Raw genomic sequence first — 18,275 nt, forward strand, 5'->3', positions numbered from 1 at the left:
ATAGACAGTATGAGTATTACTGGATATATGAATACAGAATATATGACTGATCAGTTATGTACATAAAGTGTGAGAAGTGCATGGTAGTGCAAATAACAATATTGTGCAATACTACTGTATGCTTTTGTGCAATATGCAGCAGCAGTAGTGTGTGTGTAATATATATACGGATGATGTGATGACTGACAGTTCTGATAATGCAGTACTTATAGTTGAAGCAGGGAATATAATTATGGTGAGTTGATAATCAGGGTGATTGCCTGGTGAAAGAAACTGTTCCTGTGTCTGGCAGCTTCAGGGAGGAGTTGATAGAGGATATTTCCAGGGTGTGAAGGGTTAGTAGTGATTTTCCCTGCCTGGTTTCTTGTTCTTGTATCGTACACTGTGTGTTGCAGTCTGTTCCTGTCATGTTTTGCTGCTGCACCAAACCAGATGGTGATGGATGTGCACAGGACAGATTCAATGACTGCAGTGTAGAACAGCATCAACAGCTTCTGTGGCAGAAGACCATACTTCCTTAATTGGTGCAGAGTACATCCTCTGCTGGGCCTTTGTGATGATGGAGTTTATGTTGCACACACATTTCAGCTCTTGGGAAATGGTAGTGCCCGGAAACTTGAGGGCCTCCACAGATTACACAGGGCTGTTGAATATTGTGAGGGGGAGTAGTGATGAGAGGCCTTTCCTAAAATCCACTATCATCTCCATGGTTTTGTGGGTTTAGCTCTAGACTGTTCTGACTGCACCATAGCACCAGCCACCTCACCTCCTGCCAGTATGCAGACTCATCGCCATCATGGATGAGACCGATAAGCGTAGTATCATCTGCAAATTTCAGAAGTTTAATAGTTTTTGCGGTTTTCTTTTTTTACATTTTTTAGCCTGACTACTACCAGTACACAGACATCAGAGATGCCGAAAGCGATGTGCGAGGAAGCGGAAGCGTGGTAAACGTGCGGGTGTCAGTTCTAGGCCCAAAACAAACCCTAGGCCAGCTGTCCCGTCCATTCTACTCTCCAATGTTTGCTCCCTGGACAATAAACTAGACTATATCAGACTCAAACTCACTACACGGCGAGAGATTAGAAACTAATGCATCTTTGTTTTCACAGAGATGTGGCTAAGCGACAGAGTTCCATTCAGCTAAACGGGCTCATCTCATTTAGAGCCCACAGAAATGCAGCTCTGTGCAGTAAGCCTCGCGGTGGTGGTGTGTGGGTTTACATCAACATGGAATGGTGCAAGAACTCTGAGGTTGTTTCTGGTTTCTGCTCATTGTCAGTAGAGTTTGTGACTGTTAGATGTAGGCCATTTTATTTACCACGGGAATTCACCACGGTTTTCATTGTCGGAGTTTACATTCCCCCAAGCGCTAATGCTAAAGAGGCGCTAAGTGAGCTATATGGGGCTATTAGCGATCTGAATAATGTTTACCCCGGCGGACTGTTTATCATCGCCAGAGATTTCAATCATGCAGATTTCAAGTCAGTGCTCCCTAAATTCCACCAGTATGTGAACTTTGTAACAAGATGGGAAAACACGCTGGATCATGTTTACACAAACATTCCCAGACAATCCACAGCCACTTCCAGGGCAGCGGAGACACCCGGCGCATGTGGCAGGGCATACAGGCGATCGCCTCCCTCCCAAATGCGCTGAACGACTTCTATGCTCGGTTTGAGGTGGAGAACAATGTAACAGCAAGGAAGACCATCCCTCCCCTCGACAACCAGGTACTGTCTATCCATGGCAGTTATGAGGAGAACTTTAGGCAGAGTTAACCCATGGGAGGCTGCTGGACCAGACAACATTCCTGACAGGGTGCTCAGGGAATGCTCATAATAGCTAGAGGATGTCTTTACTGAAATCTTCAACATTTCCCTGAGCAGCACTGATGTTCCTACATGCCTCAAGACAACCACCATTGTCCCCATCCCAAAGTGTCCTGCTTCAATGAATATTGTCCCATCGCACTCACACCCATTGTTATGAAGTGCTTCTAGAAGCTCATCATGAGGCACATCAAGACCCAGTTACCACCCTCCCTGGACCCCCTACAGTTCACGTAGCGTCCAAACCGCTCCACAGACGATGCCATTGCCACAGCCCTTCATTTAGCCCTCACCCACCTGGTCAATAAAGACACTTATGTACGAATGCTGTTCATAGACTTTAATTCAGCATTCAATACAATCATCCCTCAGCACCTGATTGGGAAGCTGAGCCTGCTGGGACTGAACCCCTCCCTCTGAAACTGGATCCTGGACTTCCTGACTGGGAGACCTCAGTCAATCCAGATTGGGAACAGCATCTCCAGCACCACCAGACTGAACACTGGAGCCCCTCCACCTTGATGTTCACCTTGCTGACTCACGACTGTGCAACAATGCACAGATACCATATTATCAAGTTCACCGATGACACAACCGTGGTGGGTCTCATCAGCAAGAAGAGGTGCAACAGCTAACTACCTGGTGTAGAGCCAACAACCTGCCTCTGAATGTTGATAAACTTCAGAAGAGCACAGAGCGACCATTCTCTGCTGAACATCGATGGATCATCTGTAGAGATCATCAAGAACACCAAATATCTTGGTGTTCATCTAGCAGAGAACTTCACCTGGTTACTCAACACAAGCTCCATCACCAAGAAAGCCCAGCAGCGTCTCTACTTCTAACGAAGGCTGAGAAAGGCGATTGTTTTGGGATGTTTTCTAATGTTTTACCAATAACAGTTTATATTGAGCTTATCTGACAGTTTCTTATCAATTACTACATTAATCACATAACTTGGGATAGAAGAAATTAGTGTCTCACAGACTTGGAGTCAGAGCTTTTTTATTTTATATTACTTTTCTCTATATTATGTATAGAATCATGACATATACAGTAATTCCAGTCCATTTCTGTTATCTCAGCGCCGGGATGGCAAAAAGTGGCCTACTTTTGTTTACTTTTGGTTATTCTGGGTGCTTTTTCTTGGTTTTACTTTATCACTGTTTCAGGTAACGCCACAGTTCCCCTGACAAATTTACAGCCTCCTCTATTCCCCCTCTCTTTTACTTCTGTGTTCTAATATTGGTGTTTTTTGTTGTTGTTGTTGTTGTTTTTTTTACTTTTTTTTATCTGGTTTAAAGTTTGTAGGAGCTACATTTATGGCCATCGGCGTTGAGGTCGAGAATAACAAAAAGTATGCAGTTGGACTGCTGGATAAAATGAAAGACCTTCCCCCAGAATTAGGGAATCTGACTTATACTGGCTACATTCTGGTGGCTGTCGGGGCCTTACTCATCTTCATTGGCATCCTGGGCTGCTGTGGCACATACTGCGGGAATAAGTGCGTGCTCATGAGTGTGAGTGACCTCTTTGCTTAATTTTTACTCATTCTTTTGTTTGAAAAATCGGCGTCCAGAGCTACGATGCTAATGAAACTCGAGCACAATCTCATCGTCTTCAAGATATACAAAGCCAATCATTTTTATTTTTATTTTATTCCATTTTTCCTTCAAATTTTTCCTCCATCACTGCATTTTTTAACAAAAAAATTTAAACAAACACTCTGTAGCTCAAAGCTCAAACTGCTCTAAGGTAACACAACACGTGCACCAGCTTTCCAAGATGGCCGCCCTGATAACGTTCCAGAGATCAGCTTTATTTCTACACAATACATTACATTTCTATGTGAAAACTAAACATGCAACTGATCCACTACATTCGGAGTATGAAAATTTTTTTTATATTCAATGTCTCATGTCCTTTCAGTTTTCCCTCATCCTCCTCGTTGTTATTGTGGCGGAGATCACCGTAGTAGTACACATTCTGTTTTACAAGCCTAAGGTAAGAGCAATGATCCTGAATATACAGAATTAGAGTTACAATAGAGTATAGTGTAAATTTGGGTAATTATACAGTATGACACCGTTCCCAAGCAGCCGGTACCATATAGAGCTCAGTTGTCTTCAGTATCAATCCAAAGATTTGGACAGATTTTAATCCTAGTCTCACCTGCTTACAGGAAAATTTTATTTAAGTTGTACCTGTCTACACAATTTCCCCATATTAGCTGAATTCCCAGGTGGCCTTTCTTTAGCTCAAGTCTAGACCCCATGCTGTAAAATTGACCTTTTCTTAAAGCATATAATATTTACCTCATGATTTCGGCTCCTTTATTTTTGTATTTATATTTTTTATTCATTTTTTTAGATTTTAATTTTGGAAAACGCATAAACATGAGATGGCTTTTGTGACAGAATAACATTTGTTATAGCAGGTTAATTTTTTTAAAATATATTTTCATCATATTTCAAGAATGTTCTAGTGTCAGTTACTATAAAGTAACATACTAAAAAAATCCTTAATTCCCCTTGTTCTCTAAACAAATGGTGGGAACAAATGATGCCTTATTATGGTTATTCGTCCTGACATCACATTCTAGCCAAAGTGTTTCATCAGTGACCTTTTTTGTTCTTTTTCTTGTGCATAGTTAAGGAAAGTGAAAGATCTTCTTAGCAAAGATGTAGGAAAGTTAACTGCACTTTTTGTCTGTTTTGACATACAAAACAGACAGAAATGGTTTGAAAAAGGACAGACAGACAGACAGACAGACAGACAGACAGACAGACAGACAAAGAGATAAAGATAGATAGATAGATAGATAGATAGATAGATAGATAGATAGATAGATAGATAGATAGATAGATAGATAGATAGATAGATAGATAGATAGAAATATTTATATCTTTCTACAAAAAATGTGATTTTTTGTGAATATTGAATCAGTGTTTACATTCTTTCCTCAGGTGGTGAAAATGCTGGATACAATTAGAGAAAAAGTTGCTAAGAACATCAAGGATATCTATGGTCGAAGTGACATCGCCACCGAAGCCTGGGACGAGACGATGTTTATGGTATATCCCATTCCGTATTCATAGTTTATCTCAGGCTGAAGCACTAATTTACATGACTATAATTAACAGGATTACACACACATTTCATTTAAGAAAACAAACTTTTTACTATTTCACACAGCAACTCTAATTAAGAGTGTAACTTAATTAAAACTTAGCATGGCTAATCCTGATCTACAATACAAACTTTAACTATGACAAAGTAACTTCAAACTTGCATTTAAATATTTATCATTACAATTGAGAGCCTGTAATTAAATGTATACACAGAGAAGTCAGACATTTTAAAAACCTTTAAAAACCTCTCCACTCGCCATCATTACTAGCGACCCAGCTAACTAAATGCTAGCAAAGTTGCCACAAGTAGACATGAATAGCTTCTGATTTCACTATTTGAGTCAGAATTCTTCATTGTACTTATTAAAGTATTTAACCAACCATGATTTTTATGACCTCAAGAAGCTAGTTAAGCACCTAGAGTTTGGGGCTGAAGTGAGTTTCGTGCTGAGGAAACACAACTGACCCAAAAACAAATGTATGGTGGGTGTGGACAAATCTTTTGTTCCCCAGGGGTTTTATGAAATGTTTGAAACTAAATGAAGGGCTACATACAATATCTTTGTTTGTTTACATTTTTTTATTACATTTGTTTAACACTTCCAGGTTTCTGGCATCTCGACCATAGTATATGTCACTACATACATACACAAATATGGCAACAAATGCGTAATAAACAGTTCTGAGGAACAAATACTATTTAATGGATATCCATTATAGGGCATATTTATAATTATCAAATTATCTCTAGCTCATTACTAGATAACTATCACTACATACCACCATGAAAATGTGTGCATTTTCAAAAAAAAAATGCACTGAAAGCAGTGAAACGAAAAAAAAAATTAAAGTAAAAAAAAAGAAAGAAAGAAAAGAAAAAGAAAAGCATAATCTTTGCGTGATACAGCGCCATCTGTTGGCAGGTACTTATTCCCAGGGATTTCAGTACAGCGTAACAGGTATTGCGTCATCAGGTAGGCGTGGCCTATTTGATAATCTAACCTAACGCCCTAACCCTAACCATAACCGTAGTTTTTGGTTGTTTATTTGTTTTCTAAAATAAATCTAACTGTATGACTGTTTCGTAATTCGTAGTACGCTGTTTTGTTTTTGTTTTTTTTGAAAGAAGGCGTTTTTTCAAGACCTCCGTAAACACGCCCACTTTACGTCGTGGTAACGAAACCCCTGGAATTTAGTGGCTGCCTGTTGGATCAGATTTGTAATGCATCAAATGAGTAACTTCGGATTAAAATCTTAACTCAAACGTAATGGTATTTAATACACTTCAAAACTGTAGTTTGCTATTATCACCAGATATCTACGCCATTAAAAAAATACCATTAAAAATGCTTCCCCATTAAAATATATGTATATCCTGTTGTAGACAGGAGGCATTATCCTTCCTCCACTCCTCCATTCACTAAACTTATTAGCAGGCTACATTAGCAAGAGCGTTTGATTAGCATTTGCTAATCCAAATATTCAAGGTAATAAATGTACACAAACATCAACCAAACATTAATTTCAGACCCTACATATAGTGTGTGTGTGTGTGTGTGTGTGTGTGTGTGTGTGTGTGTGTGTGTGTGTGTGTGTGTGTGTGTGTGTGGAATGTATAGTGCTAACTTTACAGTTAGCTTTCTCCTTACACTTGTTTTCAGATCCACTCATTTATTCAGGTTTTTCTTTTAATTTGTCATCCATTTTTTTATTTTTATTTCGTGTGCCAGACGTTAAGTAAAAGATACGCTAATCTAAGATGCTCCTAAACTACTTATAATTAGACTTATAATCTGCAGATATGGGATTGAATGATGTACAGTTACTCTGATACGGTGTTGTTGACTAGTTTTTGGCCAATATACAGGGCTCTCAAGCTTTGAAGACAGGCAAGAGTGACATCTCCAACCCCCCCACCCAAACACAACAATGGGCCTACACTTCTCTGGGCCAGTATACTGCAACCTGGACTTTTTAGGGGGCTTTCCTCTTATGGTGAATGAGAGAATGCTTAGTTGCCTTTTTGGTTGACATCTTTGAAAGACAGATGCAATGATTAATGCATCAATGCGTAACACTTGAGATCCCTGACTAAATTGTGGTCTTACATTATTTGAAATAAACACCATGTCACCTCAGCAGCTTCGTAAATACAAAACCTGTTTTCTATTCCTGCAAAAACGTCAACATTCTAGCCAAATTGTAGCGTGACAACTTGCTTTTAGAATGCTAGCTAGTTTATATCTATCAAAAAAACTACAGCTGCTCTTAATTAGTTTTAATTAGTTTGGGCCCATGGAGAAATTGCACTAGTTTACCATCGAGTAGCAAAAATTGTGTGATCTGAAGTGTTCCTTAACTTTCGTCATTGAAGATTAGCTTTAGTGTTTTCACATTTGTACTTGTGTGCTTTAATTCTAGTAAGTTATGCTTTCTTTTTTAATGAAGTATCTATTTTCAGAAGTATTTTTACTTTTGTGAATAGAATAGTATAGAAAGTTTTACTATCTATCACTGATCTAATCTAAGCAAATCTAATCTTATAATCTCCTTAAATGAGCATGATGTCCTGGGTTGCAGTGTTTCTCTTAATTTAACAATATAATGCTTGATACAGTATAAATGTATTATATACCTGTATTCTCAAGCTAAATTGTGTGTGTGTGTGTGAATTCTCCTGCAGTTTAAATGCTGTGGGTACAACAACTACACCGACTTCACTGGCTCCGCATTTGTAAGCCTAACCTCACAGTACCCCCAGTTCTGCTGTTTTACAGAAGCTGTACAGTGCGATCATGCAAGAGCAAAGTCAGAGGTACATCTGAATCGGCTCCTTCAGTCTGATCACAAACCTGCAATAGAAATACTTTTAGGTTGCAAATCATATCCATCTTTGTCCTGATAATTCTGAAATATAATTTTCTTTGCAGCATGTGCATGGCTGTTTTGCTGCTGTGGTGAATTTGGTGAAGCTTAAATTTACTATCATAGTGGTCTTGGCTAGTTGTGCCACTGCTTTTCAGGTATAGAAACATTAACACCTCATTGGGCCAATTTTTGATGTTCACAAATACCTAATGTACACACAGCTGGATTAGACACAACCAAAGTGTGTCATCACACATCCAAGTTATCTCCCCAAACATGCCAACTATCTGGGTTTTTACATAGAAATTCATTTGTATCTTACATTCAATTTCAATTCTTATAATTTTGTTTTGTCTCTCTTTTTATAGGTTGGTGCAATGATCGTAGTTTTTATCTTGTGTAAGAAGTGAACCCAGAACCACTCACAGGATCGTGTGATCATCTAATAGGATGCAATAGTGACATTGATGCAGTTATACATATCTTGTCCCACACCTTATAAATTATAATGTACAGTATCTCACAGAAGTGAGTACACCCCTCACATTTTTGTAAATATTTTATTATATCTTTTCATGTGATCTTTTCATGCCTTCACCCTCTTGGGCATGGAGTTCACCAGAGCGTCACAGGTTGCCACCGAAGTCCTCTTCCACTCCGCCATGATGACATCACAGAGCTGGTGGATGTTAGAGACCTTGTGCTCCTCCAAACCTTCCGTTTGAGGATGCCACACAGATGCTTAATAGGTTTTAGGTCTAGGGACATGCTTGGCCAGTCCATCACCTTTACACTCAGCTTCTTTAGCATGACAGTGGTCATCTTGGAGGTGTGTTCGTTATCATGTTGGAATACTGGCATGCGGCCCAGTCTTCGAAGGGAGAGGAATTTGCTCTGCTTCAGAATGTCACAGAGTGTAACCTGTTGGCATTCATGGTTCCCTCAATGAACTGTAGCTCCCCAGTTCCTCAGAGAGTTCTTTGCCATGAGGTGCCATGTTGAACTTCCAGTGAGATGCGATAACACCACATTTAACACACCTGCTCCCCATTCACACCTGAGCCCTTGTAACACGAATGAGTCACATGACACCAGGGAGAGAAAATGGCTAATTGGACCCAATTTGGACATTTTCACTTAGGGGTGTAGTCACTTTCGTGACCAATGGTTTAGACATTAATGGTTGTGTGCGGAGTTATTTTGAAGGGAAAGCTAATTTACACTGTTATCCAAGCTTTACACTCACTACTTTACATTGTAGCACAATGTCATTTCTTAAGTGTTGTCACATGAAAAGATATAATAAAATATTTACAAAAATGTGAGGGGTGTACTCACTTTTGTCAGATACTGTAAATCAAAAAGAGCTTTTTTTTCTTTCAATTCTGTTTTCATTAATAAGTTAATAAAAAAACAAACAAACAAAAAAATCAAATGGATGCATACACATGAAATGCATACACATTTCAATTGGCCAGTGAATAATGGCTTTGTATTTTATCTACATGTAGTTTAGCCATGCAAACCTGTAAGTAAACTTCTAATGATGACTGGGTTACATAAAAAAAAACATGGCCACTATCAACCAATCAACTTTCAGCAGGGATTTCATACTATTAACATTATGCACCCACTTGAGTGATTTGTATTCTGTTTTATTAGTATGTGTTATTTCAATAGATAAGCACAAATAAAATTGTTTATGAAACTTTATTGGTTATTTTGGTGTTAATGGAACATTCTCACACAAATGACTTTTTCTTGGGTCACACTCATTTCCTGTTTACACAACAGTACATAAACAGCACACGGACCACTGCATTAATGCTTTATAATTTGCTTCATTGTGAGTTCTGAGCTGTTAACTGGTTCATCTTAAAAGTACAGTATTTTCCGCACTGTAAGGCGCACCGGATTATAAGGCGCAGTCTCAATTACGGGGTCTATTTCTGTACTTAACCCATACATAAGGCGCACCGTATTATAAGGCGCATGCTAAAACATACGGTCCACAAAAAAGGTAACAGAAGCAAAACAGTGAGTTTAGATACACATTATTTTTTAATAAACCTCCCACAAATCCATCGTCAATCGAGCGGAGCGCTCACCAAAGTCGCACAACATTTTTACAGATTTTTGGAACTCAGTGCACACATAAGGCGCACAGGATTATTAGGCGCACGGCCGATTTTTGAGAAATTTTAAGGCTTTTAGATGCGCCTTATAGTGCGGAAAATACTGTAGTAAAAGCAACGAGGAGTCATTTTAGACACTTCCCATGAATCATACACAATCACAAAATCACTTGTAGTGTGCGGTATTACTCAGTACACTGGTGTGTGTTTGTGTGTGTGTGTGTGTGTGGAGGATGCGAAATTTTTTAGATAGTGATATTTTGTCAAATCGGTTATTTATTCTTTTATATAGAAAGATGATAACATTGAAAACATTTTCCGTTTCCTTTATTATCATCATTATTATTTTTTACTAAATCTAAAATCTTTATCATTTGCTATGACTTTGCATTAGATTTTTTGTTATCTTTTCATTTTCATATAAATCTTTTCATTTAAAGTTTAAGTATCAACTATCACCAGAGTATTCAGAGCTATTACCAGTATCAGCTAGTATTAGAATTGTGTGTCATTGTGCTGATCCTGACCAGCGCAGGGTGAAGATGGGGACATAGAGGTCCAGGTCGTCATCGGGTAACCCTGACTCATGTCCAGAAACTGACACACAATCATATCATGATTAATATACCAATATCACCACTATAACAAATATCAGCTCTCACATTTCAGCCTTGAAATGAAGTAAAACAATGAAAATTTCCCAGCTGTACATGACTAGAGCGTATGATGTATTTAGATGAATCTAGATGTGTCAGGTTTATGTAATGTGTCAAGGTTAAAGTATTCATCCAGACTGAAATTTGTCTCTTCGGTCTTCAGTTCAAGCTGCGATTCAAATCATCAAACATCATTAATTTGCTCTGAAACTTCTTAACAAAACAAAACCAGTAAACTACTGAACTACATTTCTTTTTATATTATTTACCTTTTCATAGCCTTCATTAAATAGATAGATAGATAGATAGATAGATAGATAGATAGATAGATAGATAGATAGATAGATAGATAGATAGACCGATAGATAGATAGATAGATAGATAGATAGATAGATAGATAGATAGATAGATAGATAGATAGATAGATAGACAGACAGACAGACAGACAGACAGACTGATAGATAGATAGATAGATAGATAGATAGATAGATAGATAGATAGATAGATAGATAGATAGATAGATAGATAGATAGATAGACTGATTGACTGACTGACTGACTGAGATAGATAGATAGATAGATAGATAGATAGATAGATAGATAGATAGATAGATAGATAGATAGATAGATAGATAGATAGATAGATAGATAGATAGATAGATTGACTGACTGACTGAGATAGATAGATAGATAGATAGATAGATAGATAGATAGATAGATAGATAGATAGATAGATAGATAGATAGATTGACTGACTGACTGAGATAGATAGATAGATAGATAGATAGATAGATAGATAGATAGATAGATAGATAGATAGATAGATAGATAGACAGACAGACAGACAGACAGACAGACAGACAGACCGATAGATAGATAGATAGATAGATAGATAGATAGATAGATAGATAGATAGATAGATAGATAGATAGATAGATAGATAGATAGATATGACCTGATGTGACATATGATATAATACTTTATTGCCAGAACATGTCTGAAATTTTTCTTGCATCATTAATTCAGGTGACTGATTTTTTTCCTAATCTATTTTTAAGTATAGAGGTTTTTATTGTTTGTATTGTACTGGATCGTCGTCCTTGTCATCTTTGCTGTAACATTAAGCTTTTGTTCAGAGACGTCCGTTAGAACTCCGAGAGAACACTGATGTTCTATTTTACAACTCAGACAGAGAGAAGTGCATCAGAACACGTCTGTACTCTGCAAGATGCTTCTGACACGTTTACAAATGGTTTTAAAGAGAGCTGAAAAAATAAAAAACATCGAGATGTCGAGCAAAGACGCCTTGAAGATGCTTACGATCGTCTTAAACACTCTGATGTTTGTAAGTAGTGATTTTTTGAATATAATATTTTATTTAATGTGTTTGAATGACGATTGTTAATACGATTATTTAGTATTAATAGTGTTGGTATTTAAGTTAATACACTCAAGTGTGTTTATACTTAATATAACTCTATTAATACCTCGAAAGTCTTAATAATACTAATAATGAAACTGGAAAATAATGTGGTTGGGTTAAATGCAGTGTAGGTTGAGATCTAGCTAGACCACATTTTCTGGGGTATAAAAAAAAGAAACAAACAAACAAAAAACAAAACAAAAAAAACAGAAAGATTGTCATGTTTGTTCACAATTTATTTTGATGTGAACAATTTTATTATTATTATTATTATTTTTATTTTTTTATTTTTTTATGGGGTCATACAGTAGACCTACTTTGACCTGCATAAATATTCATCTTCCTTGAACTCTTCTGCATTTTCTAGTGTTACAACCTGAAATTGTCATTGATGTTGTCTGTGTTGAGCATCTTCAGATCGAACAGAGATTCTGAATACTGAGATGATCCTGGAGCTTGTTTAGGCTTGCTGGAGCATGTCTTGCCAAGTGGAACAGCTTAGTTTCTAAAATTGCCTTGTATTTGACTTCATGTTGCCCTTAATCTTAAGTAGTTCCTCAATACTTGCTTGTGAACACTGCCACAGAGAATCAGAATCAGAATTAGCTTTATTCACCAAGTGCACGCAGACACACAAGGAATTTGTTGAGGTTTTTAATCAGAATCAGAACCAGCTTTATTTGCCAAGTGATCCAGAGCGACGTACAAAAGTCTCATTTCAAAAGTCCCATTTAGAAGAGCATAGAACTGACAATAACAGCTAAAAAATGTGTCAAACATGCTCTTGGTACATACATACATATCTGGCATGAGAACAGTAAACATTTAAATATTAAGGCTTTACATGTTTACATACATTAGTACGTGAGAAAGAGGCAGTGATTAGAGATGGAGAATGAGTTACAGAACACAGGTAATAATCCCTGTATTTGCTGCTTAAGAAGTGCAAATAGGTTGTGGCCAGGGTGAGAGGGGTCTGATACAACTACCACCATGCTTTGCAGGAAAGGATGTGCGTAAAGTTTTATGATAGACGTTTTGTTCAGGTTTAGTTTTGTTAGCGTGTTTGTTTTGGGAGGTTTTCTAATGTTCTACCAATAACAGTTTATATTGAGCTCATCTGACAATTAATTAATTACTACATTAATCACATAACTTGGGATAGAAGAAATTTACGTCTTAAGACTTTTATTTCTTTTCTTTACATTTTGTGTAGAATCATGACATATAATTTTAGTCCATTTCTGTTATCTCAGCGCTGAGATGGCAAAAACATTTGTTTACGTATTCTGGGTGCTATTTCTTGGTTTTACTTTATCACTGTTTCAGGTAACACTACAGTTCCTCTGACAAATTTACAGCCTCCTCTATTCCCCCTCTCTTTTACTTCTGTGTTCTAATGTTGCCGTTTTTTGTTTTTCTTTTACTTTTTTTTATCTGGTTTCCAGATTGTAGGAGCTGCGTCTATGGCCGTCGGCATTTTGATAGAGAATAACACAAATCATGCACTTGGACTGCTGGATAAAATTAAAGACCTTCCCCCAAAATTAGCGAATCTGACTGGTGCTGGCTACATGCTGGTGGCTGCCGGGGCCGTAGTCATCTTCATTGCCATCCTAGCCTGCTATTGCACCTACTCTGGGAATACTAACATGAATGTGAGTGACCTCTTTACTTGGTTTTTAGTCATTCATTTGTTTGAAAAATCTGCTTCTAACCCAATATGTAGTCGGCTGTTTGGTGTTTGGCACCAGAGCTACGATGCTAATGAAGCTTGACCACAATCTCAATGTCTTCAAGAGACATACTGTACAACATACAAAGCCAATAATTTTTATTTTTTTCCATTTTTCCTCCATCACTGTATTATTTAACTAAAAATTATAAACAAACACTCTGTAGCTCAAAGCTCAAACTGCTCTAAGGTAAGACGTGAGCACCAGCTTTCCAAGATGGCCGTCCCGATAACGTTCCAGAGATCAGCTTTATTTCTACACAATACATTTCGTTTCTGCGTGAAAACTAAACATGCAACTGACCGACTACATTCAGAGTATGGAAGTTTTTTTATGTATATATTCATTGTCTCATGTCCTTACAGTTTTACCTCATTATGGCCATAATGATCACCATAATCTTTCTTTTTCTGCTTATCCGCCTTCAGGTAAGAGCAATGATACTGAATATACAATAGAGTATAGTGTAAATTTGGGTAATTATACAGTATGACACCGTTCCCAAGCAGCCGGTACCGTACAGAGCTCAGTGGTCTTCAGTATCAATCCAAAGATTTGGACAGATTTTAATCCTAATCTCACCTGCTTACTGGAGAATTTTGATCAAGTCACTGTTTTTTATTTATTTAAGTTGTACCTGTCTACACAATTTCCCCATATTAGCTGCATTCCCAAGTGGCCTTTCTTTAGCTCAAGTCTAGACCCCATGCTGAACCATTTACCTTTTCTTAATTACCTCATGTTTTCGGATCCTTTTTTTTTTCTTTCTTTCATATTTTCATTTCGTGAAACGCATAAACATGAGCCGGCCTTTGTGACAGAATAACATTTGTTATAGCTGGTTAATTTGTCTAAATATATTTTCATCATATTTCAAGAATGTTCCAGTGTCGGTTACTATAAACAGATACTAAAAAAAATTCTTAATTCCTCTTGTCTAAACAAAGGGTGGGAACAAATGATGCCTAATTATGGTATTTGTCCTGACATCACATTCTAGCCAAAGTGTTTCAAAGTGTTCCTCTTAGCAAAGATGTAGGGAAATTAACTTCCCTTTTCTAATCATATATGAGCAGTTAATTGCTTCATACAGTGACATACAAAACAGACAAACATTTTCTGAAAAAGGACAGACAGACAGACAGACAGACAGACAGACAGACAGATAGATAGATAGATAGATAGATAGATAGATAGATAGATAGATAGATAGATAAAAATATTTATATCTGTCTACAAAAATAAAGGTGTGTTTTTGTGACCATTGAATCAGTGTTTACTTTGTTTCCTCAGTGGTGGAATAGGCTGCATACAAATAAAGGAAAAGTTGCTAAGATCATCAAGGATATGTACGGTCGAAACGACAACGTCACCAATGCCTGGGACGAGACAATGAATCTGGTATCTTCCATTCCGTGTTCATGGTTTATTTCATGCTGAAGCACATATTTACATGACTATAATTAATGGGATTACACACGCATTTCATTTAAGAAAACACAAACTTTTTACTATTTCACACAGCAACTCTAAGAGTGTAACTAGCATGGCTAATCCTGATCTACGATGCCAACTTTAACTATGCCGAAGTAACCCCAAGCTTTCACTTAAATATTTATAATTACAATCGAGAGCCTGTAATTAAATGTATACAAAGAGAAGTGAGACATTTTAAAAACCTTTAACAGGGCTCTCAAGTTTTTAAGACAGGCAAGCATGACATCGAAACAATATCTTTGTTTGTTTACACTTTTTTTTATTACATTTGTTTAACACTTCCGAATTTCCGGCATCTCGACCAAGTATGTCACTACATACATACACAGATATGGCAACAAATGTGTAATAAACAGTTCTGAAACATTATTCAGGAACAAGTTCTATTTAATATCCATTATAGGGCATATTTATAATTATCAAATCATCTCAAGCGCATTACTAGATAATTATCACTACATACCACCATGAAAATGTGTGTATTGAAAACAGTGAAATGAAAAGAAATGTAAAGGAAAAAAAAGAAAAGAAAAGAGAAAGAAAAGCATAATCTTTGCATGATACAGCGCTATCTGTTGGATCTTGTTTGTAATGCATCAAATGAGTAACTTCGGATTAAAATCCTAATTCAAATGTAATGATTTTTAATACACTTAAAAACTGTAGTTTGTCTTCTTGTCAAGATGAAAAACACCAATAAAAATGCTTCCCCATTAAAAATATTTATATACTGTTGTAGACAGGAGGCATTATCACTCCTCCACTCACTAAACTTATTCACTAAATGTATTAGCAGGCTACATTAGCAAAAGCATTTGATTAGCATTTGCTAATCTGAATATTCGGGTTAATAAATGTACAAAAACATCGACTAGGCCCTACAGGCCTGACAAATAGTGTGTGTGTGTGTGTGTGTGTGTGTGTAAAAAATGTATAATGCTAACTTTACAGTTAGCTTTCTCCTTACACTAGTTTTCAGATCCACTCATTTATTCAGGTTTTTCTTTTAATTTGTCATCCATTTTTTTATTTCGTGTGCCAGACGTAAAAGATACGCTAATCTAAGATGCTCCTTAACTACTTAGAATTAGACTTATTATCTGCAGACATGGGACTGAATAATGTACAGTTACTCTGATATGGTGTTGTTGACTAGTTTTTGGCCACTATATATAAATGGTGGTCTTACATTTTTTTTAAATAAACACCATGTCACCTCAGCATCTTCGTAAATACAAAAGCTGTTTTCTATTCCTACAAAAACATCAACATTTCTAGCCAAATTGTAGTGTGACAGCTTGCTATTAGCATGCTAGCTAGTTTATATCTATCAAAAAACTACAGCTGCTCTTAATTAGTTTTAATTAGTTTGGGCCCATGGAGAAATTGGACTATTTCGCCATCAAGTACCAACAATTGTGTGATCTGAAGTGTTCCTTAACTTTCATCATTTAAAATTAGCTTTAGAGTTTTCACATTTGTACTTGTGTGCTTTAATTCTAGTTATGCTTTCATTTTTACTGAAGTATCTATTTTCAGAAGTATTTTTACTTTTGTGAATAGAATAGTATAGAAAGTTTTACTATCTATCACTGATCTAATCTAATCTTTTAATCTACTTAAATGAGCATGATGTCCTAGGTTACAGTGTTTCTCTTAATTTAACAATATAATGCTTGATAGAGTGTTAATGTATTGTATATCTGTATTATCAAGCTAAATTGTGTGTGTGTGTGTGTGTGTGTGTGTGTGTGTGTGTGTGTGTGTGTGTGTGTGTGTGTGTGTGTGTGTGTGTGTGTGTGTGAATTCTCCTGCAGTTTAAATGTTGTGGGTACAACAACTACACCGACTTCACTGGCTCCGCATTTGTAAGCCTAACCTCACAGTACCCCCAGTTCTGCTGTTTTACAGAAGCTGTACAGTGCGATCATGCAAGAGCAAAGTCAGAGGTACATCTCCTGAATCGGCTCCTTCAGTCTGATCACAAATGCCCTTTTTCCACCAAGGCAGTTTGAGTGCTGGTTCGGAGCCTAATTTAAAATCAGTTTTCGACACCCAATGCACCGGCTCTGAACCAGGAAAAGTGGTTCTTAAGCCACGTTTGGATGCCAATGTAGGTTCCCAAAGCCATGAGCATTAACAGTCCTTCATTGTTGATGTGTTTGTGTTTGCCGCTGCTGCGCTAACATTGCTGGGAAAGATAAGACGGATACAGTAACGTAAATCTTGGCTCTGTGATGGCTCTCTAGCCCATGGAAAGGCAAACCGGGTCTTTGAAGGCTTGTCAGTGGAACCAACTTCGAACCAGCACAAGCACTAGCTCTGAACCAGCACCCAGTTCTTTCTGGTGGAAAGGGGGCAAAACCTGCTGTAAAAATAATTTTTGGTTGCAAATCATGTCCTGTTAATTCTGAAATATAATTTTCTTTGCAGCATGTGGATGGCTGTATTGCTGCTCTGGTGACTTTGGTGAAGAATAAATCTGCAGTTTTACTCTGCCTGTGTATTGAAGTCCTTATGTTACGGGTATTGAAACATTAACACCACATTGGGCCAATTTTTGGATGTTCACAAAAAACTAATGTACACTCAGCTGGATTAGACATTTCACAATTCTAACCAAAGTGTGTCATCACACATCCAAGTTATCTCCCTAAACATGCCAACTATTGGGGATTTTACATAGAAATTAATTTGTATCTTACATTCAATTCTTATACTTTTGTTTTGTCTCTCTTTTTATAGGTTGGTGCAATTATCTTTTGGCCCCATATAATGCAAACCCAGAACCACTCACAGGATCGTGTGATCATCTAATAGGATGCAATAGTGACATTGATGCAGTTATACATATCTTGTCCCACACCTTATAAATTATAATGTACAGTATCTCACAGAAGTGAGTTACGCACTCACTTGAGTGATTTGTATTCTGTTTTATTTGTATGTGTTATTTTAATAGATAAGCACAAATAAAATTTTATGAAACTTTATTGGT

General features: G+C 37.0%; 2 protein-coding genes across 3 annotated transcripts in view; both read left to right on the forward strand.

Annotated features, from left to right (window-relative positions):
- LOC113663615 (tetraspanin-1-like) overlaps positions 1–9,544 on the forward strand; it is an 11,360-nt gene extending 1,816 nt beyond the window's left edge. The window contains exons 2-7 of the mRNA XM_027178966.2: positions 3,137–3,352; positions 3,762–3,836; positions 4,799–4,906; positions 7,647–7,778; positions 7,894–7,986; positions 8,200–9,544. Of these exons, the coding sequence (XP_027034767.1) occupies positions 3,137–3,352; positions 3,762–3,836; positions 4,799–4,906; positions 7,647–7,778; positions 7,894–7,986; positions 8,200–8,241 (666 nt within the window). The 3' untranslated portion in view covers positions 8,242–9,544. The remainder of the gene's footprint in view (positions 1–3,136; positions 3,353–3,761; positions 3,837–4,798; positions 4,907–7,646; positions 7,779–7,893; positions 7,987–8,199) is intronic.
- Positions 9,545–12,773: 3,229 nt separating this feature from the next.
- On the forward strand, positions 12,774–18,270 carry LOC113663616 (tetraspanin-1-like). Of its 2 annotated transcripts, none has more exons than XM_027178967.2 (7): positions 12,774–12,957; positions 13,493–13,702; positions 14,146–14,208; positions 15,074–15,181; positions 17,095–17,226; positions 17,711–17,803; positions 18,023–18,270. In XM_027178967.2, exons 1-7 carry the CDS (start codon positions 12,940–12,942, stop codon positions 18,092–18,094), a joined length of 696 nt encoding a protein of 231 aa, XP_027034768.1. In that variant the 5' UTR covers positions 12,774–12,939; the 3' UTR covers positions 18,095–18,270. The 2 variants fall into 2 exon arrangements, with proteins under 2 accessions (XP_027034768.1, XP_047659069.1); XM_047803113.1 differs by lacking the exon at positions 12,774–12,957 and adding an exon at positions 12,959–13,056.
- Positions 18,271–18,275: the final 5 nt, after the last annotated feature.

This window comes from Tachysurus fulvidraco, chromosome 18, assembly GCF_022655615.1.
Source record: "Tachysurus fulvidraco isolate hzauxx_2018 chromosome 18, HZAU_PFXX_2.0, whole genome shotgun sequence".
Lineage (NCBI taxonomy): Eukaryota > Metazoa > Chordata > Actinopteri > Siluriformes > Bagridae > Tachysurus > Tachysurus fulvidraco.